The following is a 22,775-nucleotide window of genomic DNA, read 5'->3' on the forward strand; positions in this document are numbered from 1 at the left end:
TAATTTCCTAAATTGAAATAACACATTTGTTAAAAAAAATACAAATTATAATAAAAAAAAATCAGGCAAACATGTTAGGGTAATTTATTAGTATGATTTAATCAAAGATTGAAACATCAGACAGCCACCCACGTTAGAAAAAAACCCAAACAGTGTAACACTGACATTCGTATTATAAAATAACAAAAAACAGTGTATCATGCTTAAACAACTCCTGGATTACGGAGGACACCAATAGGTCCTATTTGATATGCTAATTTGAAATTCCCATAATATTGACAGTACTCTAGATACCATCCCTGCCAACCAGTATTTCATTGTACAAATAGATGCTTCTCAAATGTATATGACTGCTAAACTGTATCATCGCATAATAATCTCAAGGTGTTTCCGTGTACCTGAAATGATAAAGCTCAAGTGATGCAGCTGATGGCAAGGAATAGTAACATTAAACAGCTAAACCAAGAGCTAAACTGGTGTGACAGCTGCATGTAGTTCACGGAGGAGGGGGGGGTTGGCCCCTAAATGGACATGGACACAGCGAGGTGATGGAATGGAAGTACAAGTCACAAAAACAATCCATTTTATTAATACTCACATTAAAATGTTATGTCTTCAGTTCCGACAACAGTTCACTGGCAAGGAATAGTAACATTAAACAGCTAAACCAAGAGCTAAACTGGTGTGACATTGCAGACACTTCGGACTAGATATCTGTTGACAGCAGGTTTATCAAATTTCATCATTCCCGCAAGGTTTTGCTGATCAGTTTCCTTAAAAACAGGGGGGGGGGGGGTGGAGCACACATGCAATAATTACTCAGCGATGAAAAGCTTTTTGTCCATAGAGTTGGGAGATAACACAAATCATACATAGAAAAAAAAAATGTCTTCCACACAAATCTTCCTCTGTCAGAAAAGGGAGAGCAGACAATTTTATGATTAGCTCTACATGTGCGCTTTGTAAAGGGGAATAAAGACATTGCAAAAACTCAGTACAAATCCCCAATACATGGACCAACCCATAACCATTTAAAAATGTTAATCTTACCCGTCTGAGGGTCAAGGTTGTTCTTCGTTGCTACCACTAGGTGTCCGGCTGTGAATTTGACTCCTCAGCTGTTCAATTAGCTCTGGGTTCTGCTGTTGCATTTGCTGCGCAAATTGTTGGCCCCTAAATGGACATGGACACAGCGAGGTGATGGAATGGCAGTTACCAAGTACAAGTCACAAAAACAATCCATTTTATTAATACTCACATTAAAATGTTATGTCTTTATCACTGATGCTACGGGTATAATAGACAAGTAATATTTGACACAGAGTGAGTAGAGCTGGTGGTAGACTTACGCTTGGATGAGACCAGAGATGTCACCTGGACCAGCTCCCACTACTCCAACTCCTGCTGCCGGTCCGGCTCCTAACCCTGGTCCGGCTCCTAACCCTGGTCCAGCTCCTAACCCTGACCCTGCTCCTAACCCAGGCACTGCTGGAGCTCCCATTGGCCCATAAGCCCCTGACATCATCCCCGACATCCTGTACAATACAGACAAGAAAGGTGGTCTACATGCATTTACTTTAAAAGCACCCTACATTTCACAACTAATTGTGGAATCTCAGAGTGAATTTACAAAGTCCTTGTGCTACATCTAAAAAAATAAGAATGTATTTGATAGACAATTAATGGATAACTTACATTTGCTGTACTTGTGGGTTGTTCATCAAACCGGACGCCTAGGACAAAGCAGTCCTAACAATGTCAATATGATTTCTAATTCAGTAAACCTTCTCTACATATGCTGCATTCATGACATCCCATAAATACGACTGGGAGGGTGGGGGGGGGAATCCAGTTGAACGCCTCTCCAACTAGTGGGAAACTCATTAAAAGCATGTTATTGAAAATGAAATACAGAAATATCTAATTGACATTAGTATTCACACCCCTGAGTCAATACTTTGTAAAAGCACCTTTGACAGTGAATCCACAGAGAGTCTTTCTGGGTAAAGAGCTTTCCACACCTGGATTGTGCAACTTTTGCCTATCATCCTTTAAATAAATAAAAAAGTAAAAAAAATCATGCTGTCAAATTGGTTGCTGATCATTGCTCAACAACCATTTTCAGGTCTTGCCATAGATTTAAGTTAAAACTTTAACTCGACCACTCAGGAGCATTCACCGTCTTCTTGATAAGCAACTCCAGTGTAGATTTGACCTTGTATTTTAAAGTCATTGTCCTGCTGAAAGGTGAATTAATCCCCCAGTGTCTGGTGGATAGCAGAATGAACCATGATTACAAGCGCACCCATAACATGATGCAGCCACCACTATGCTTGAAAATATGGAGTTGTACTCCGTAATGTGTTGTATTGGATTTGCCCCCAACATAACACTTTGTATTCAGGATAAAAAAGCGAATTGCTTTATCACATTTATTACAGCATTACTTTAGTGCCTTGTTACAAACAGGATGTTTCTGTACAGGCTTCCTTCTTTTCACTGTCATTTAGGTTAGTATTGTGGAGTAACTACAATGTTGTTGATCCATCCTCAGTTCTACCACTGCCATTGAACTCAACTGTTTTAAAGTAACCATTGGCCTCATGGTGAAATCTGAGCAGTTTCCTTCCTCTCTGAAAACTGAGTTAGGAAGGACGACCGTATCTTTGTAGTGACTGGGTGTATTGATACAACATCCAATGTGTACATTTCAGCTTTTCATTTTTAATTAATTTGTACAAGTTTAAAAGAAAAATGGAATTCCACTCTGACAAAAAAAGGGTATTGTGCATAGATCAGTGACAAGATAAATCGCAATCTAATCCATTTTACATTCTGGCTGTAACAAAATGTAGAAAAAGTTGAGGGGTGTGAATAATTTCTGAAGGCACTTTATATGGCTTTTAAACACTATAAATTGTTTACGAGCATGATGGCTGTACTTTTTGTTTATGGTTGACGCAGATTGATTGCCATTAGCCAATTAATGTTCTCTTGTCATTCCTAGTATTTTCCATTTGAAAAAGGCCAGCTTTAGTTAAAGGTGCACTACGCAGAAATCACGCCGCCATTTTATGTGTGTGTGTGTGGGGGGGGTGCCTAACTTCAGTTAGTGTGACAAAACAAGCTAGTGTAGAGAATCATTGTACCATCTAAACCGCTGTGAAATACATATTTCCCATAACCAAAAATATTGTATTTTGAGCTTGTGTACAAAACCTAAAAGATACAAAAATGAAAGAATGAGAAGCACAGAAATAGCACACAACATATCTACTGCGTCTTAGACTTGCTTTCAAAGACAATGACAGATCTATAACTCCTATCTCTATGTGTATTTGGTCAGGTCACCCAAAAAGTTACACATTTCAGCTTTCATGGAACTCACCATGTTCATGAAACCAGGGTTACTGAGCAAACCAGCCAGATCAACTCCTCCCATTCCTCCTGTCTGAAGAAAAAAAAAGAACATGATCAACAATGATATACAGTGCCTTGCGAAAGTATTCGGCCCCCTTGAACTTTGCGACCTTTTGCCACATTTCAGGCTTCAAACAAAGATATAAAACTGTATTTTTTTGTGAAGAACCAACAACAAGTGGGACACAATCATGAAGTGGAACGACATTTATTGGATATTTCAAAACTTTAACAAATCAAAAACTGAAAAATTGGGCGTGCAAAATTATTCAGCCCCTTTACTTTCAGTGCAGAAAACTCTCTCCAAAAGTTCAGTGAGGATCTCTGAATGATCCAATGTTGACCTAAATGACTAATGATGATAAATACAATCCACCTGTGTGTAATCAAGTCTCCATATAAATGTACCTGCACTGTGATAGTCTCAGAGGTCCGTTAAAAGTGCAGAGAGCATCATGAAGAACAAGGAGCACACCAGGCAGGTCTGAGATACTGTTGTGAAGAAGTTTAAAGCCGGATTTGGATACAAAAAGATTTCCAAAGCTTTAAACATCCCAAGGAGAACTGAGCAAGCGATAATATTGAAATGGAAGTATCAGACCACTGCAAATCTACCACCTGGCCATCCCTCTAAACTTTCAGCTCATACAAGGAGAAGACTGATCAGAGATGCAGCCAAGAGGCCCATGATCACTCTGGATGAACTGCAGAGATCTACAGCTGAGGTGGGAGACTCTGTCCATAGGACAACAATCAGTCGTAGATTGCACAAATCTGGCCTTTATGGAAGAGTGGCAAGAAGAAAGCCATTTCTTAAAGATATCCATAAAAAGTGTTGTTTAAAGTTTGCCACAAGCCACCTGGGAGACACACCAAACATGTGGAAGAAGGTGCTCTGGTCAGATGAAACCAAAATTGAGCTTTTTGGCAACAATGCAAAACGTTATGTTTGGCGTAAAAGCAACACAGCTCATCTCCCTGAACACACCATCCCCACTGTCAAACATGGTGGTGGCAGCATCATGGTTTGGGCCTGCTTTTCTTCAGCAGGGACAGGGAAGATGGTTCAAATTGATGGGAAGACGGATGGAGCCAAATACAGGACCATTCTGGAAGAATACCTGATGGAGTCTGCAAAAGACCTGAGACTGGGATGGAGATTTGTCTTCCAACAAGACAATGATCCAAAACATAAAGCAAAATCTTCAATGGAATGGTTCAAAAATAAACATATCCAGGTGTTAGAATGGCCAAGTCAAAGTCCAGACCTGAAACCAATCGAGAATCTGTGGAAAGAACTGAAAACTGCTGTTCACAAATGCTCTCCATCCAACCTCACTGAGCTTGAGCTGTTTTTGCAAGGAGGAATGGGAAAACATTTCAGTCTCTCGATGTGCAAAACTGATAGAGACATACCCCAAGCGACTTACAGCTGCAATCGCAGCAAAAGGTGGCGCTACAAAGTATCAACTTAAAGGGGGCTGAATAATTTTGCACGCCCAATTTCAGTTTTTGATTTGTTAAAATAGTTTGAAATATCCAATAAATGCAGTTCCACTTCATGATTGTGTCCCACTTGTTGATTCTTCACAAAAAAAATACAGTTTTGTATCTTTATGTTTGAAGCCTGAAATGTGGCAAAAGGTTGCAAAGTTTAAGGGGGCCGAATACTTTCGCAAGGCACTGTATATTCTCCATTGTGGTTGAGATGTTACCAACTTACTGGGCTTGGAGCCTCCATTTTCTGCTCTGCTATTTGCAGGTTGGATTTGTAGGTGTCGTTCTCTGGGTCCAACTCTAGGGCTTTCTTGTAATAACCTACAGCTTCTGTGTGTTTGTTTAAACTGGCTAGAGCCAACCTGGAAGCATGGGATGTTTGAAGTCAATGTATGTTCACAATCATCAGTCAATAACAAAGCAGCAACACACTAGCCCATGTCCACGGTAATATTGAACGCTAGTGTCTAACCTACCCCATTCTTCCATATGCTTTGCTGTAGTTTGGGTCAATCCCAATGGCAAGTTCACAGTCCTGTACTGCTCCAGCGTAGTTGCCTAGTTTGCTGTATGCAGCAGCCCTAGCAAAAACAATTCCATACAATAAACAGTACTTCACAAAAACTTTGATTTATTGCTTGACTAAAGCTGCATACATGAGTGAAAATCATCAAAATGTGCATTTGGACATACAATGTGTGACTAATTGTCAGAGTCCTCCAAGTTCAGGAGTTTGTTGGTCAATACCTGTTGCAGTAGTAGACTGCATTCTGGGGGTTTATGGCAATAGCCTTTGAGTAGAATTCCACAGCTGCCCCAAATTTCTCAACCTTCATTTGATCATTGCCTGCCATAAAGAAAATACAAATATTATAGGCCTACGAACAGCTCTTTAGATTTGAAGAGAGCTAAGTACACGTCATGGGAACTTTAGAGGGAGCGCAACGTTCAGTGTGGTATGTGGATCTATTCACATCAGGGGAACTGAGCAGGATTAAATTACTTTGAACTTCACATTTCCATGTGTTGTGTTAACATTCAATATCATCTTTGCATCACATGATTATGCTTAGCATTGAAGTCAGATGGAAGGACACATATGGTAAACACATGATTCTGCCAGTGTGTTTGTACTAAGTTGAGGATGTTAGACTCAAATGTTCATATCCGTTGATAATATTAGAGTCAGACTGCTAAAGGTATAAGGACAGGGATTGTTTCTGTTTTTCTCCCTGATGTTGTGAGATTCTTTCTGGTGTTGTGAAATAAGGATATCAGGGCCGGCTTAGAGAAAGCAGTTGTAGCACTAGAGCATGCATGGGAGAAATGAATTGCAGCAGTGTAGCCGTTAGCATTGATGATGATTGAGTACACAATGCATGGAATGTCAAGGCATCAGCGCAGTTTTTCATACAATCTTATTTTAAAGAACATAGTACTGTCCTTGTCTATTAATGTTCCATAAAGTCATGTTTTATGTGGACCCCAGGAAGAGTAGCTGCTGCTTTAGCTAATGGGGATCCTAATAAAATACTAAAGCTGATCGTGAAGACTGAGTAATGCACAAACTATTACGGGGAGGTCCTACCGTCAGTTTTGAGTCTTTCTGCCTCTGCTACTTCCTCCCCAGTAGGGGAATCTGTGGCTGTGTTTATTTTCACCTGGGAGGTTTCGGGATGCTGCAACAGACAGTCAACACCTCTGAGACAAAGGCCTATTGGCCACAATCATCTTCATATTAAGTGGATGTCTTTTGGGTCTACCTTCTGTGTCGCAGAGGCAAAAATCTCTGGTAATGTTTGAGTGACAGATAGGGTCTGGTCATCGGTCGAGACCTCGAAGGCAGTCTCCAGGCATTGGACTGCAACTGGAAAATAATCAGATGTTTAGGAATGGCAATGACAATAACTGGACACAGTTGAGTCCCTGGCCATCGTCCAACGTAGGCTGAGAACCCATCTCCTCAGACTGACTCTTGGCTTCCTTACTCCAACTTACCTTCTAAACTTTCCTGAGCATCTGACGATAGACTCCCAGAGCCCAGTTGATCATGAAGAAACTGAATGATGGAGATGGCAAGACGCTTTGTGTCTGTCATTTTGGATTGAGGTCCAAACCTCTCTGTAGAATGTGTATTGCGAGGGACCCTGAAGAAGAAAGTTAATGAGACGTATGTATAAAAAAACATCCACTGTAAATAACTGGCAACTGGTTGGGATTAATTGTCTCTTACATTTCTATTATAGCTACATAACAATTTAAGTTCAACGTGGAGTTTAGTCCGCTAGTGACTAGATAGTCTAGGATTAAGAAACTTAACTAACAACAAACATGCTAACAATCAAGCTAGTTTACTTGGCAGGTGACGTTGCTAACTAGACTGTTCTAGTAAGTTGCTTACGGTCGGCTGCTAGCTAATACGGCTAACACAGCTAGCAGTTGGCCTGCCATGTGAACGCACGCGGTGTATTGCCACATAAACAGACAAGCTAATTTTGTTTACGTGTAGGGAGTTGTTTAAACTTACGTTGATAGCTTAACTAGAGCTAACTAGTATCTTGATTGTAGCTATCTAGCTTAGCATTACTGACATGACGGCAATAACATGGCTTTCTGAGCACTTTACCCTGATTTACTCAACTGACAGATAGCTATGTAGTTTAAAGAACGTTCAGCTATGCCACACAATATAACATATATACAAATGTGTTAACTAGCAATAATTACTCTTACCAGTTGCCTTTGCTTCAGACGTTCCTTGCACTAACGTTAGCTGGTGGTGATGGGGGAAAAAATGTGTTGATTTTCGTCGCATGTGTGACGCGTCGTATCTGCGTTGGCTGAAGCATGCGTCCTTACGTCAGTGTGCGTGCCTCAAATTTAGACTTTGTGGCTGTGGTAACTAAGGGAAACAACAGTGGTCAAAACCCCTAATCGCTGAATTGGCATCGTCAACCACAGGCTGTAAAACTCACCGCGAACGTTGCTTCTCAGATTTCTGAAATATGGCACCGACAGGTGAGTCTTCACGAAAGTCATTAATATTACATTGGGTATTTTGTAACAGGTATTTGTCAAATGAATAAGATCAACGTTTTGCATATTCAATCGTCAGTCTGTGCTGGACTTGATAACGCTTTCTGGTTACTAACGCTTTACGTTAGTTAGCTAACGTAAACCTTATTTAACAGAAAATATATTGCATGCTATTAAAATGTTGTTTGTAGCAAGCAAGCACATCCCTGCAGGTTCATCGCATCTAGCTAAATAACCATCTTAGCCACGCACTAACACGATTGATAGTTAGCTAGTTACAATACAGCATGCATCCGTCGCATTCAGTTAGCTACTTAGCCAACTAGATCATAAGCCAGGCGTGATTACAAATTGGCAAGAATCCCACTGGCGCGTTTTGATAATGAACCGGAACCTTCCAAATGTTACAATCTTTGTGAAGTACAAAGTAAGCTGTACTGACAATGCCCTCTTACATTTGCTAGCTAGATATATATTTCAGTAGGGAGGATGACAACCGCCTAATGTATTAATTAAACGATAGTTTGCTAGCGTTAGCTAATTGTGTTAGATAATCAGTGTTGAACCCCAAAGTATCACTGGATTAGCTACTACAATGCACATCCACATAGTTTCCATAGATTAAATAGTAGAAATGTCAGCACTATTATTACTATCATGGGTTGTCATTTGCATACTGCCAATTGGTTGCTAGTGTTTTAAGGGCAGCACTGAACTGTTGCAAGCTAGTATTTTATGGGGTGTAAAAACGGTCACAGTAGTGTTGATTGTACATCAGCCACAATATCTTCTGACCACGTGAGCAGTGCTGATGCTGAAACTAGGCATAGTTTATAGCAAATGCCATTGAATGCCACCATAGTGGTAAAAAAAGCTATTTCCTTATAACCTGTACACTTCCTCACAGTTCAGCAGTTAGGCCTTTTCCAAGACGAACCATCCAACTCGTGACCATTCCTTATTTCACCCCAAAGGAGAGGTGGCGTCTGGCAGTGGTGCGCGAGTGTGTGCTGACAACCGCCTGCGCTGGGACCTGACCCCCGAGCAAATCCATCAGCTCTCAGATGAGCTTATTGACAAGACCAAAAAGGTGTATGACTGTGTTGGGGCCCTGGACCTGGCCAGTGTTTCCTATGAGAACACCCTGAAATCCCTCGCTGATGTAGAGGTGGAGTACACAGGTGGGTGAGACTCATACTCCAAAAAGACACCTTTCTTTAATCCCTTTACTCTATTGTGACAGTGAATTGAAATGACTGAATTAAGGTTACAGCAGTGCGGTGAAAATATGGTGTCAACCTCTCCAGTTATTTAAAGAGTTGTCTGCCATCAAGGAAATAATTAGATGGTAGTGTATGTGACTTGACAAGTGCTTCCCAACAGGTTTCCCCTATAATTTCCTCTATGTAGGAACCTATAGGTTTGGGGCGGCAGGTAGCCTAGTGGTTAGAGCGTTGGGCCAGTAACTGCTCCTGAACTAGGCAGTTAACCCACTGTTCCCCGGTAAGTCGTCATTGTAATTAAGAATTTGTTCATAACTGACTTGCCTAGTTAAATAAAATAAATAGGTTGATACATAATTGGTGCATTTGTTCAGTAGAACCAATATACTTGTGTGAAGAGGGCAAAGAACAAGTCCATGCACTTTGTTGGTAGCTGATGGGCAGGTTTCACAAAAACAAAACTAAAGATATATAATCAGTTCGGTCCAGCAGTTCATAGCAACCACACCTAGCGTCTACTCCACTGCCATTGTAAGCGATGGGGAAATGTCTGAGTTGGCAGGAAAGAGGTATGCAATGTTATAGACAAATCAGCACTTTTTACATAAAGAATAGCTGACCAGCCTAGGCTCACCACAATAGTGTTTTTGGCATTGTTTTGAAACCAGGGCACAGGCAGTGGACACTGGGCTCTACATGTTACATCATGCAGTTGTAGTCTTTTATAAACCTGGTGCAGCAAAATATCTCGTACAAAAGAGCATGTTTTTATTATCACTATCCCGCCTCTCATCATTTTAGGCCCTTTATTAACTGTTTCATCACAATGCACATTTCCCAAAACCTGAGCTTATGTTTCAAGCTGCAAATGGTCACATTAGACTGGATTTATAAACTACAGGTGGGTGCTACACATTGGTAAAGGATGAGGTGAGTCCCCCTCTTTCAGTAACGAAAGCACTTTGAGCACTGAAAAAGCCCCAAATATAATCATCGTAATGATACAGTTGATTACTTTATTAGTGAGGAATGTTTTTTTCATGATCTTGTTTTGTAAGTTACTTTTTAAAAAGTGCTTTTAAATGTTGCATGTTTTTATTGCATTGGAATTGTGAATTTGTATTATTGTGTGCAGGACTCCCTTTTTAAATAATAAAGAAGCCTTGGTCTCAGGGTGATTCCCTGTTTAAATAATAAAGAAGCCTTGGTCTCAGGGTGATTCCCTGTTTAAATAATAAAGAAGCCTTGGTCTCAGGGCGATTCCCTGTTTAAATAATAAAGAAGCCTTGGTCTCAGGGCGATTCCCTGTTTAAATAATAAAGAAGCCTTGGTCTCAGGGCGATTCCCTGTTTTAAATAATAAATAAGCCTTGGTCTCAGGGCGATTCCCTGTTTTAAATAATAAAGAAGCATTGTTCTCAGGGCGATTCCCTGTTTTAAATAATAAAGAAGCCTTGGTCTCAGGGCGATTCCCTGTTTTAAATAATAATAAAAATAACTTGCAAAGAAAATGACAGTCATAATACCTACTCACTCTTGCATTTTGACATGTTATTCCAGTTGAGCGCAATATGCTGGACTTCCCTCAGCACGTGTCCTCCTCCAAGGACGTACGCACGGCCAGCACCGACGCCGACAAGAAGCTGTCCGAGTTTGACGTGGAGATGAGCATGAGGGAGGACGTCTACCAGAGGATCGTGGCACTGGAGGTGAGGAGGAAGAGGTCAATAAAGGAGGTCCATCTCAATAGTCTGAAGTGGCTTCTTGTCCTCATCTCTTTATATTGACATTTAGTCATTTAGCAGACACTCTTATCCAGAGCGACTTACAGTTAGTGCATTCTTCTGAGACAACCACATATCAGTCGTAGTGAGAACATTTTTCCTCAATAAAGAAGTTATCTGTGAGGTACAAGCTATTAAGGGGAAGAAAAACATTTGATTTATTCTTTATTTATTCTTCATCTGCAGTCTGACTGATGAAAACGGATCTGAAAACACACTCAGTAGATGTGCTTTCATCTGCCCACTTCATCAGATCAGTACAGCTGATAAATACATTTTTGAGGGATCAGGACTAATAAAGAAGGGGAAAACGCCCTTTGGCCTGTTGCGATGTACCGATAGGATCTCAGTAGGTGAGGCCTGTATGTTTTCACATGTTATTGCCTCATCATGTTGTCTTTAGAATTATCCTATGGCTATGCAAAGCTGAGTTCTGCTTTTTGTCCTCTCACAGGGGAAGCTTGACGCTGACACGGTCACTGATGAATCCAAGAGGTACATGGAGAGGTTGATCAAGCTGGGCCAAAGGAATGGCCTCCACCTGACCAAAGAGACACAGGATGTAAGGGACTTTACTGAAAGGTTTTAAATTCCAAAGCTCATACTCTGATCAGGACTGGGTTCAAATACTATTTGCTATCTTTCCAATACTGAGCGATTGCTTTAGCCTGCCTGTAGTGCTTCAGACAAGCACAGCTAGATTATCTGAAATGATTTCTAATAGTATTTGAACCCAGCTCTACCTCTGATCATTAGGGTCATTGTCAACCCATTGTTTTACTTCGGTCTCAAAACAGGAAGTCAAAAGGATTAAGAAGAAGCTTAGCAACCTGTGCATTGACTTCAACAAACACCTGAACGAGGACACCACCAGTCTGGTTTTCACCAGAGAGGAGCTGGGTGAGTTCACAGGATATAGATATGGTCTGATTTTTGATCTTTGGTCAGACACCTGTCAAAGCGGTCCCTGTTCTTTTGTAGAAGTCACGGTCAAAAGAATGCCAAAAACATAACTTTCACCGACGGTGGCAGTGCAGTTCGGTAATAACTGATTCAGGGGAAAGATACCTGTAAATTGTACTCAGGAAAATTATATCTGTTTCTAGTCCAGTTTTCAGGTTTCCAATTGAATTGCTTAAAAAAGAAGCAACAAGCGCTCTATCATTGAAAGCAAATCCAGAAATATGACTTTTGACATGTATGACGATGCACTTTAGGCGGTCTCCCCGAGGACTTCCTGAGCTCGCTGGAGAAGGACGGGGACAAGCTGAAGATCACCCTCAAGTACCCTCACTACTTCCCCACCATGAAGAAGTGCTTCATCCCTGAGACCCGTAGGAAGCTGGAGGAGGCCTTCAACTCTCGCTGCAAAGAGGTGAGCCGTTGTCTGTTCTCTGTGTTACAGAGATACTGTCCGGTATTGGAAGAGAATTGGGTACCCTACTGTAATATATTTTTTTAAACACTGCAATGGCCAGAGAAAGTATTCGAAGCAAGAACATTTCTGAGCCCTTTCAAATAAAGTCAAACTGCTGCACGGAAATGTACCATTAAGTTTATTTCAGCCAAAATGTATGATAGACAACAAAGGCTGGGGGTGGTGCGTTTCAGCTCCACATTTTTTATTTTCTCTGAGCACCAAATTAATTTCAGATTCCAACCTCTGTAATTTTCTCCTGGTGTAGGAAAACTCTGCCATCCTGAAAGAGCTGGTGCAGCTGAGGGCTCAGAAGAGCTCCCTGCTGGGCTTCACCACCCACACTGACTTTGTCCTGGAGATGAACATGGCCAAGTCTGGCAAGAAGGTGGCTGGCTTCCTAGGTGGGTCGAGATGAGAGGGGTTGAGAAAGGAGTTCAGTTCGTACAACTCATTGAAAGGTTGTTATGGTCCGCGATTCCATTTTCAACTGACCAGTGTACAATTTGGCTAGTTGTTTGTGGTTTACTATTGTTAGCTGCAGAGGCTGCTGTCAGTTCTATCAGAAACAAAGTATTGGGAAGGCGGGTAGCCTACCAGTTAAAGTGTTGCGCCACTAACCGAAAGGTCACAGATTTGAATATCTATGCCGACAATGTGAAAAATATGTAATAATTAACCCTAAGTTGCTCCAGTGGCAGTGTAATGCTCTGGCTGACCCTGTAAAACAACACATTTCACTGCACCTATCCTGTGTATGTGACAATAAAAAATGTAGAAGTGTGTGTGCTGCAGCTGCTTCCCTATACTCCCCTGACCCCAGAGGCCGTAACCACCCTGTTCCATTTTAGTCAAAGTTTTGATGTCATATTGTATTTGTTGAGGGCACTGCTCACACTCAACTATGCATTAACAAACACAACTGCTACAACACAAATGTTTCACATTGCAAAAAACAATACACACACACACTAGTTACCACCACTTTGCTCCAACGTCTGTCTGTCTTTCGGAGGATACACATATCCTTTGTCTACCTTTGACAATAAGGTAATGTTTCTATTTTCCAGAGGAGCTGGCCCGTAAGCTGAAGCCCCTGGGGGAAGAGGAGCGCAAGGTCATCCTCGCGCTGAAGGAGAAGGAGTGCCAGAAGAGGAGCCTGCCTTTCAATGGCGAGCTGCAAGCCTGGGACACGCGCTACTTCATGACCCAGGTAGGGCAGAGGAGGGAAAAAAGACAAATGTCTACAACTCTGTTATGCTCAGTGACACAACAGCGATTTATTTAACACATCAATACATCGGTGTGGGATGATATCAGAGTTGCAGGATGCAAAGATTATTGTTCTGTTGTATTTCCCCACAATCCCCCGTGTAAATATTGGACTATAAATTGTGATTTCCTGTATTACACTCATGCTAAAATGTTTATTATAGTCAGAGCCATTTACTTTATGTTCATATTCTTATTTTTGTATTATTTATTATTGTTGCATTGTCGAGAAGGAACCATGTGTATCCCCTACATATGACTAATAAAACTTAAAACTATTAAATAGTTGCTACACCATATATACACACACAGTACCAGTCAAAGGTTTGGATATACCTACTCATTCAAGGTTTTTTCTTTATTTTTCTTACTTTTTACTGTTTTCTACATTGTAGAATAATAGTAAAGACATAAACGATTGAATAAAACATTTGGAATCATGTAATAACCCAACAAGTGTTAAACAATTCAAAATACAGTCGTGGTCAAAAGTTTTGAGAATGACACAAATATTAATTTCCACAAAGTTTGCTGCTTCAGTGTCTTTAGATATTTTGGTCAGATGTTACTATGGAATACTGAAGTATAATTACAAGCATTTCATAAGTGTCAAAGGCTTTTATTGACAATTACATGAAGTTGGTGCAAAGAGTCAATATTTGCAGTGTTGACACTTCTTTTTCAAGACCTCTGCAATCTGCCCTGTCATGCTGTCAATTAACTTCTGGGCCACATCCTGACTGATGGCAGCCCATTCTTGCATAATCAATGCTTGGAGTTTGTCAGAATTTGTGGGGTTTTGTTTGTCCACCCGCCTCTTGAGGATTGACCACAAGTTCTCAATGGGATTAAGGTCTGGGGAGTTTCCTGGCCATGGACCCAAAACATCGCTGTTTGGTTCCCCGAGCCACTTAGTTATCACTTTTGCCTTATGGCAAGGTGCTCCATCATGCTGGAAAAGGCATTGTTCGTCACCAAACTGTTCCTGGATGGTTGGGAGAAGTTTCTCTCTGATCACTCTTCATAACATTCTGGAGTATATGCAAATTGCCATCATACAAACTGAGGCAGCAGACTTTGAAAATTAATAGTTGTGTCATTCTCAACTTTTGGCCACGACTGTACATTTTACATTCTGCAGAGTAGCCACCCTTTGCCTTGATTTCAGATTTGCACACTCTTTGCATTCTCTCAACCAGCTTCATGAGGAATGCTTTTCCAACAGTCTTGAAGGAGTTCCCACATATGCTGAGCACTTGTTGGTTGCTCTTCCTTCACTTTGCAGTCCAGCTCATCCCAAACCATCTAAATTGGGTTGAGGTCGGGTGATTCTGGAGGCCAGGTCAACCGCACCAGCATATGTTGCTTCCTAAGTGGACAGTTTGATTTCACAGAAGTGTGATTGACTTGGAGTTACATTGTGTTGTTTAAGTGTTCCCTTTATTTTTTTGAGCAGTGTATGTATATATATATACATATACAGTGCCTTGCGAAAGTATTCGGCCCCCTTGAACTTTGCGACCTTTTGCCACATTTCAGGCTTCAAACAAACATAAAGATATAAAACTGTATTTTTTTGTGAAGAATCAACAACAAGTGGGACACAATCATGAAGTGGAACGACATTTATTGGATATTTCAAACTTTTTTAACAAATCAAAAACTGAAAAATTGGGCGTGCAAAATTATTCAGCCCCCTTAAATTAATACTTTGCGCCACCTTTTGCTGCGATTTACAGCTGTAAGTCGCTTGGGGTATGTCTCTATCAGTTTTGCACATCGAGAGACTGAATTTTTTTCCCAATCCTCCTTGCAAAACAGCTCGAGCTCAGTGAGGTTGGATGGAGAGCATTTGTGAACAGCAGTTTTCATTTCTTTCCACAGATTCTCGATTGGATTCAGGTCTGGACTTTGACTTGGCCATTCTAACACCTGGATATGTTTATTTTTGAACCATTCCATTGTAGATTTTGCTTTATGTTTTGGATCATTGTCTTGTTGGAAGACAAATCTCCGTCCCAGTCTCAGGTCTTTTGCAGACTCCATCAGGTTTTCTTCCAGAATGGTCCTGTATTTGGCTCCATCCATCTTCCCATCAATTTTAACCATCTTCCCTGTCCCTGCTGAAGAAAAGCAGGTCCAAACCATGATGCTGCCACCACCATGTTTGACAGTGGGGATGGTGTGTTCAGGGTGATGAGCTGTGTTGCTTTTACGCCAAACATAACGTTTTGCATTGTTGCCAAAAAGTTCAATTTTAGTTTCATCTGACCAGAGCACCTTCTTCCACATGTTTGGTGTGTCTCCCAGGTGGCTTGTGGCAAACTTTAAACGACACTTTTTATGGATATCTTTAAGAAATGGCTTTCTTCTTGCCACTCTTCCATAAAGGCCAGATTTGTGCAATATACGACTGATTGTTGTCCTATGGACAGAGTCTCCCACCTCAGCTGTAGATCTCTGCAGTTCATCCAGAGTGATCATGGGCCTCTTGGCTGCGTCTCTGATCAGTCTTCTCCTTGTATGAGCTGAAAGTTTAGAGGGACGGCCAGGTCTTGGTAGATTTGCAGTGGTCTGATACTCCTTCCATTTCAATATTATCGCTTGCACAGTGCTCCTTGGGATGTTTAAAGCTTGGGAAATCTTTTTGTATCCAAATCCGGCTTTAAACTTCTTCACAACATTATCTCGGACCTGCCTGGTGTGTTCCTTGTTCTTCATGATGCTCTCTGCGCTTTTAACAGACCTCTGAGACTATAACAGTGCAGGTGCATTTATACGGAGACTTGATTACACACAGGTGGATTGTATTTATCATCATTAGTCATTTAGGTCAACATTGGATCATTCAGAGATCCTCACTGAACTTCTGGAGAGAGTTTGCTGCACTGAAAGTAAAGGGGCTGAATAATTTTGCACGCCCAATTTTTCAGTTTTTTTGTTTTGTTAAAAAAGTTTGAAATATCCAATAAATGTCGTTCCACTTCATGATTGTGTCCCACTTGTTGTTGATTCTTCACAAAAAAATAAAGTTTTATATCTTTGTTTGTTTGAAGCCTGAAATGTGGCAAAAGGTCGCAAAGTTCAAGGGGGCCGAATACTTTCGCAAGGCACTGTATGTGTGCATCCACAATGGCCAAGACCAAAGAGCTGTGAAAGGACATCAGGGATAAAATTGTAGACCTGCACAAGGCTGTGGTCGGCTTCAGGACAATAGGCAAGCAGCTTGGTGAGAAGGAAACAACTGTTGGCGCAATTATTAGAAAATGGAAGAAGTTCAAGATGACGGTCAATCACCCTCGTTCTGTGGCTCCATGCAAGATCTCACCTCGTGGGGCATCAATGATCATGAGGAAGGTGAGAGATCAGCCCAGAACTACACGGCAGGACCTGGTCAATGACCTGAAGAGAGGAGAGCTGGGACCACAGTCTCAAAGAAAACCATTAGTAAAACACTATGCCGTCATGGATTAAAATCCTGCAACGCACGCAAGGTCCCCCTGCTCAAGCCAGCGCATGTCCAGGCCCGTCTGAAGTTTGCCAATGACCATCTGGATGATCCAGAGGAGGAATGGGAGAAGGTCATGTGGTCTGATGAGACAAAAATAGAGCTTTTTGGTCTAAACTCCACTCGCCGTGTTTGGAGGAAGAAGAAGGATGAGTACAACCCCAATGACATCATCCCAACCGTGAAGCTTGGAGGTGGAAACATTCTTTGGGGATGCTTTTCTGCAAAGGAGACAGGACGACTGCACCGTATTGAGGGGAGGATGGATGGGGCCATGTATCGCGAGATCTTGGCCAACAACCTCCTTCCCTCAGTAAGAGCATTGAAGATGGGTCGTGGCTGGGTCTTCCAGCATGACAACGACCCGAAATACACAGCCAGGGCAACTAAGGAGTGGCTCCGTAAGAAGCATCTCAAGGTCCTGGAGTGGCCTAGCCAGTCTCCAGACCTGAACCCAATAGAAAATCTTTGGGGGGAGCTGAAAGTCCATATTGCCCAGCAACAGCCCCGAAACCTGAAGGATCTGGAAAAGGTCTGTATGGAGGAGTGGGTCAAAATCCCTGCTGCAGTGTGTGCAAATCTGATCAAGAACTACAGAAAACGTATGATCTCTGTAATTGCTAGCAAAGGTTTCTGTACCAAATATTAATTTCTGCTTTTCTGTTGTATCAAATACTTATGTCATGCAATAAAATGCAAATTAGGGGTAGCTAGTAACTGAAAGGTTGTAAGTTCAAATCCCCGAGCTGACAAGGTACAAAATCTGTCTTTCTGCCCCTGAACAGGCAGTTAACCCACTGTTCCTAGGCTGTCATTGAAAATAAGAATTTGTTCTTAACTGACTTGCCTAGTAAAATAAATAACATTTTTAAAAATTACTTAAAAATCACGCAATGTGATTTTCTGGATTTTTGTTTTAGATTCCGTCTCTCACAGTTGAAATGTACCTATGATAAAAATGACAGATCTCTACATGCTTTGTAAGTAGGAAAACCTGCTAAATTGGCAGTGTATCAAATACTTGTTCTCCCCAGTGTGTGTGTGTGTGTGTGTGTGTGTGTGTGTGTGTGTGTGTGTGTGTGTGTGTGTGTGTGTGTGTGTGTGTGTGTGTGTGTGTGTGTGTATATTTATGTTTAAACGTTGTATTTTTTTACTGCGGCGCTGGAGCTGACCCTTTCGGCTATGTGGTTTATATTTGCCCCTGGGGGTATAAATAAAGTTGAAGTGTTTAATTAAATCCATTTCCTCTGCTCTGCCCCCCTTTAGGTGGAGGAGACCCAGTACGCGGTGGACCAGAACCAGCTGAAAGAGTACTTCCCGATGGAGGTGGTGACCCGGGGCCTGTTGGACATCTACCAGGAGCTGCTCAACCTCACCTTTGATCTGGTGGAGGGCGCCCCAGTTTGGCACGACGACGTCACCCTCTACTGCGTCAAGGACCGCACCTCGGGCACGGTGGTGGGCCAGTTCTACCTGGACCTCTTCCCAAGGTGAGTCGGAGGAAAGCAGAGGAGATAGAAAATGATTTTAAAGATGGCTGCCTTTGGTTTACTATTTCATTTTATTTAGCCTTTATTTTAACAGGGATTCATGCTGAGACCAAGGTCTCTTTAACATGTGCCCCCTGTATACACATCAAACACTATACACATCAATATACATACACATCAATATGCAGATCAATATTCACATCAATACATGAAAAGCAAAGCAATGTGTTTTGTACGGTTGTCTTGATATATCAATCTTTTATAAGGATTTTGTCATTTGTTTTGGAGGGAAGAAATCTGTATTTCATTGCTCTGCAGAGTTACGGTTTCATTTTGTAAATTAAGTTCAACTGCAATTAAATTAGAGAAGGAGCTTGTAACGGTTTTGACTTGAGGTTATTATTTATAGGGGTGCCAGGTAGGTTGTGCCTACCAGAGAAAACATTGGTTTACCCTTTTGGTTTGGGAGGGAATGAGTCCCATATATTATATCTGGTCCGTCAAGTCTACACCAATACAAAGGACTTATGTAAAAGTCAGGATGGAAATAAACTTTTCATAAACCCTTAAAGCATTGGAAAGAACTTTTTAAAAAAACGATTATTTTGCGTGGGTTGTATTAACAACAGCAATGATTACACACACATATAATAATATAACACAATGAGTTCTGGTTCCTCCAGAAATGTCCTGTACCTCGGCCTAAAAAGAGTCCTGCCCGGTAGAGTTCAGGGAACTCAAGTGACTTCTGTCACGCAATGTTTGTCCGTTCATTCAGTGTAGCGTAAACCCAGTATTAATCATACAATCAATATAACAATAATTTTACCACAGAACTTTAAAGCGTATCAACTCTTACTAAGTCCTCAACTACAACTAACTACATAAATCACAGTATACATCACATCAAAACAAATGAAATACCTTCTACAAAAAGGTTGTAGTCAGTCGGTCAGTCAGACAATCCAATCTGCCAATAGATCTCCAGCGGACAAAGGCCACGAAGAACGGAGAGGTGTAAGTCCACGGACGCAAACCCATCCTGGGTAAACTCTCTTAGGCTACAAAATACACGTTTAAACGGCAACAAAACAACGGAATAGAGAAGCTTCGGAACTGAGGGTTGAACACATCCTCATTCACGTCTCCATCACAACCCCCACTTTTGGGCAGCCGATGCTGGCTATTTAATAGGGAATTAAAGGGAAAGTGCCCGATTGGAAGGAGCTGCACTGAGACGGTTCAGAAAAATTCAGGGCCGTCACACACTCACCTTTTGCTCATCAACATAATGAGGGAGACAATAAAAAAATGAAAAAAAGTTTTAGCCAGTCATGTTTAACAGTCATGGTGATTGTTTAATCCCCCCCCCCAGAGAGGGGAAGTACGGCCACGCTGCCTGCTTCGGCCTGCAGCCCGGCTGTCTGCTGTCGGACGGGACCCGCCAAATGGCGGTGGCAGCCATGGTGGCCAACTTCAGCAAGCCCACGGCCGATGCCCCCTCTCTGCTGCAGCATGACGAGGTGGAGACCTACTTCCACGAGTTTGGCCATGTCATGCACCAGCTCTGCGCTCAGGTGTGTGTGTGTGTGTGTGTGCTTGTGTGTGTGTCATTACTAGTATACAGCATTGTTTGGTTCCTGTGCACTGAAATTAATGTTTGTCTGAATAAAGGGATTTTAGTGTGATGGTTAATATATTTTCCACTCTGGCTGTTCATTTCCTGTCAAATCCACCTGAAAGACTTTGTAACATGGACTTCTTACATGTCACTTTAATGCCCGAGAGGGCATTGTCCTCCTCTGATCATTCAATCTAAAATATCTATTTCATATTATACATGCATGATGTTTTTTATTCAGACTGATATGAACTACTAAAACCTACTACACCTCAGGATTAGTTTATTAACAGATACCCATCTCTCTTCTGTCTCTGCTGCTACCAGGCGGACTTTGCCATGTTCAGCGGGACTCACGTGGAGCGGGACTTTGTGGAGGCGCCCTCCCAGATGCTGGAGAACTGGGTGTGGGAGAAAGAGCCCCTGCAGCGCATGTCCAAACACTACAAGACGGGCGCCCCTATTCCCGACGACCTGCTGGATAAACTCATGAAGTCCCGGCTGGCCAACACGGGTGGGTCACCACAAAAAAATGTCCTGGTTCCTTAATAGAACACCCCTTAACACGTTGTACACCAGTGCTGGAGGTTGGGTTATTGGGCTGTGGTCACCAACCAGACTCCTGATGAACTACCTGGTTTACAGGTATCATCAGTGTGTTGTGTTAACTCTCTCCCTCCCATGCAGGTCTGTTTAACCTGCGTCAGATTGTCCTGGCCAAGGTGGACCAGGCACTCCACACCAAGAATGGCCTGGACCCAGCTGAGGAGTATGCCCGGCTGTGCCAGGAGATCCTGGGTGTGCCCGCATCCTCAGGTCAGAGACAACCTCAACTAATGAGCCAGACCACCATCACAGCTGTAGTTTGGTAGCCTGGTCCCAGATCTGTTTGTGCCATCTGGCCAACTCCTATGGTCATTGTCACTGCTTTTAAACAATCCTTTCTCTTTGCCATTGTGCCCATAGGAACCAACATGCCTGCCACGTTTGGCCACCTGGCAGGTGGTTATGACGCCCAGTACTACGGTTACCTCTGGAGCGAGGTCTACTCCATGGACATGTTCTACGCCCGCTTCAAGCAGGAGGGCATCATGAACCCAAAGGTTGGCAAAGCTGAGCTAGTTATTTACAATGCTGTTTTTACACTTGACCATCTTCAGCTATTATCTAGTAATTTATATCAGCGGTCATTGGTTCTTGATGCTAGTGAGCAGTGACTGCCTGCATCCCTCCCGGACTGGAGTCATGTCATCTGACTTTGGTTTTTGAGCTCCAAAGATTTCACCATCACAGAAATGTAATTGTTTTTGGACTAAAATGGCCTCCTGTTTAATGCAGAGATATTTTTCCATCTCTCCCAGGTGGGGCTTGACTACAGAAACTTTATCCTGAAGCCCGGAGGCTCGGAGGATGCTGAACTGATGCTGAAGAACTTCCTAGGGCGGGAGCCAAAGCAAGAAGCTTTCCTTCTGAGCAAAGGACTAACGGTTGAGCTGGAGGCGGACACTCCATGTGCCTGTTGACCAATCACAGCCAGCTCAGTGTAAACATCCCCAACCAATCATACACTTAAGACACAGGCACAAGGGACCTGCATTTTCAACTACAAAAAACCCAGACGAGGACAAGAATTGATAAAGAGAAGAATTTCCCATTTCTGCTGCTCTACAGCAGTGTTCCCCAACCCTGGTCCTCCAGTACCCCAACAGTACACAGTTTTATTAAGCACACCTCATTCAACTTGTCAACTCATCATCAAGCCCTCAATGAGTTGAATCAGATGTGCTTGTCCAGGGTTACATTAAAAATGTGTACTGACCAGGTTTGGGAAAGATTGCTCTGCATGCAATATCAGCCAGTTTCCCCCCTTTTGTGCTGTGTTTTGAGTTTGGAGGTATATTTTAAACTGCAATTGTATTCAAGTAAGGAAGAGCAAAATACACAAACAAAGAATTGACTTGACCCTTTTGTCGGCATTTGTTGACTTCTGTCAGTTTTCTCAGAAGAAGTAGCTCTCCAGTTTCTGCAGAGCTGCAATATGTACTGTACCTTGAGCATGGGACCTCAAACTCATTCTGGTCAGTGTCTCTGACAGATTCAGTATCCTGTCTGGTAAAAGGAGGCTCTAGACTTTCACTTGAAGTACACTTGCTACCATAAAGCTGCTATAACACACTGTCCTAAGAACACAACTGTTACAATCGCTACCATAAAGCTGTTACAACACACTGTCCTAAGAACACAACTGTTACAATCGCTACCATAAAGCTGCTACAAAACACTGTCCTAAGAACACAACTGTTACAATCGCTACCATAAAGCTGCTACAACACACTGTCCTAAGAACACAACTGTTACAATCGCTACCATAAAGCTGTTACAACACACTGTCCTAAGAACACAACTTTTACAATCGCTACCATAAAGCTGCTACAACACACTGTCCTAAGAACACAACTGTTACAATCGCTACCATAAAGCTGCTACAACACACTGTCCTAAGAACAC

At 42.1% G+C, this 22,775-nt stretch overlaps 2 protein-coding genes and 1 non-coding gene across 3 annotated transcripts; 2 read left to right on the top strand and 1 right to left on the bottom strand.

Moving 5' to 3' along the window:
- Positions 1-617: 617 nt before the first annotated feature.
- LOC123997866 (small glutamine-rich tetratricopeptide repeat-containing protein alpha-like) lies at positions 618-7,821 on the bottom strand. The gene is made up of 12 exons (XM_046302503.1): positions 7,651-7,821; positions 6,916-7,064; positions 6,681-6,784; positions 6,506-6,596; positions 5,665-5,764; positions 5,394-5,498; positions 5,144-5,279; positions 3,389-3,451; positions 1,696-1,733; positions 1,350-1,535; positions 1,051-1,173; positions 618-908 (listed from the first exon to the last, which is right to left on the bottom strand). The coding sequence occupies exons 2-11, from the start codon at positions 7,013-7,015 to the stop codon at positions 1,062-1,064; spliced, it is 1,035 nt and encodes a 344-aa protein (XP_046158459.1). The 5' UTR covers positions 7,016-7,064; positions 7,651-7,821; the 3' UTR covers positions 618-908; positions 1,051-1,061.
- On the top strand, positions 7,788-22,224 carry LOC123997863 (thimet oligopeptidase-like). Its single transcript, XM_046302489.1, has 14 exons — positions 7,788-7,935; positions 8,928-9,134; positions 10,736-10,884; positions 11,414-11,521; positions 11,757-11,859; positions 12,177-12,334; positions 12,645-12,780; positions 13,447-13,589; positions 18,423-18,646; positions 20,022-20,223; positions 20,595-20,781; positions 20,955-21,083; positions 21,234-21,370; positions 21,629-22,224. The coding sequence occupies exons 1-14, from the start codon at positions 7,923-7,925 to the stop codon at positions 21,788-21,790; spliced, it is 2,058 nt and encodes a 685-aa protein (XP_046158445.1). The 5' UTR covers positions 7,788-7,922; the 3' UTR covers positions 21,791-22,224.
- LOC124016022 lies at positions 11,904-12,029 on the top strand. The gene has a single exon (XR_006835289.1). It is a non-coding gene; the product is annotated as a small nucleolar RNA SNORA16B/SNORA16A family (small nucleolar RNA).
- Positions 22,225-22,775: the final 551 nt, after the last annotated feature.

This window comes from Oncorhynchus gorbuscha, linkage group LG02, assembly GCF_021184085.1.
Source record: "Oncorhynchus gorbuscha isolate QuinsamMale2020 ecotype Even-year linkage group LG02, OgorEven_v1.0, whole genome shotgun sequence".
Lineage (NCBI taxonomy): Eukaryota > Metazoa > Chordata > Actinopteri > Salmoniformes > Salmonidae > Oncorhynchus > Oncorhynchus gorbuscha.

Coding starts and splice junctions, on each gene's coding strand:
- LOC123997863 (XM_046302489.1), top strand. Junction 11,522..11,756: donor TGACCAAAGAGACACAGGAT/GTAAGGGACTTT, acceptor GTCTCAAAACAG/GAAGTCAAAAGGATTAAGAA. Junction 20,224..20,594: donor TGCACCAGCTCTGCGCTCAG/GTGTGTGTGTGT, acceptor TGCTGCTACCAG/GCGGACTTTGCCATGTTCAG.
- LOC123997866 (XM_046302503.1), bottom strand. CDS start 7,015: ATGACAGACACAAAGCGTCTTGCCATCTCCATCATTCAGTTTCTTCAT. Junction 5,280..5,393: donor AAAGCATATGGAAGAATGGG/GTAGGTTAGACA, acceptor CCATGCTTCCAG/GTTGGCTCTAGCCAGTTTAA. Junction 3,452..5,143: donor AAATGGAGGCTCCAAGCCCA/GTAAGTTGGTAA, acceptor TTTTTTCTTCAG/ACAGGAGGAATGGGAGGAGT.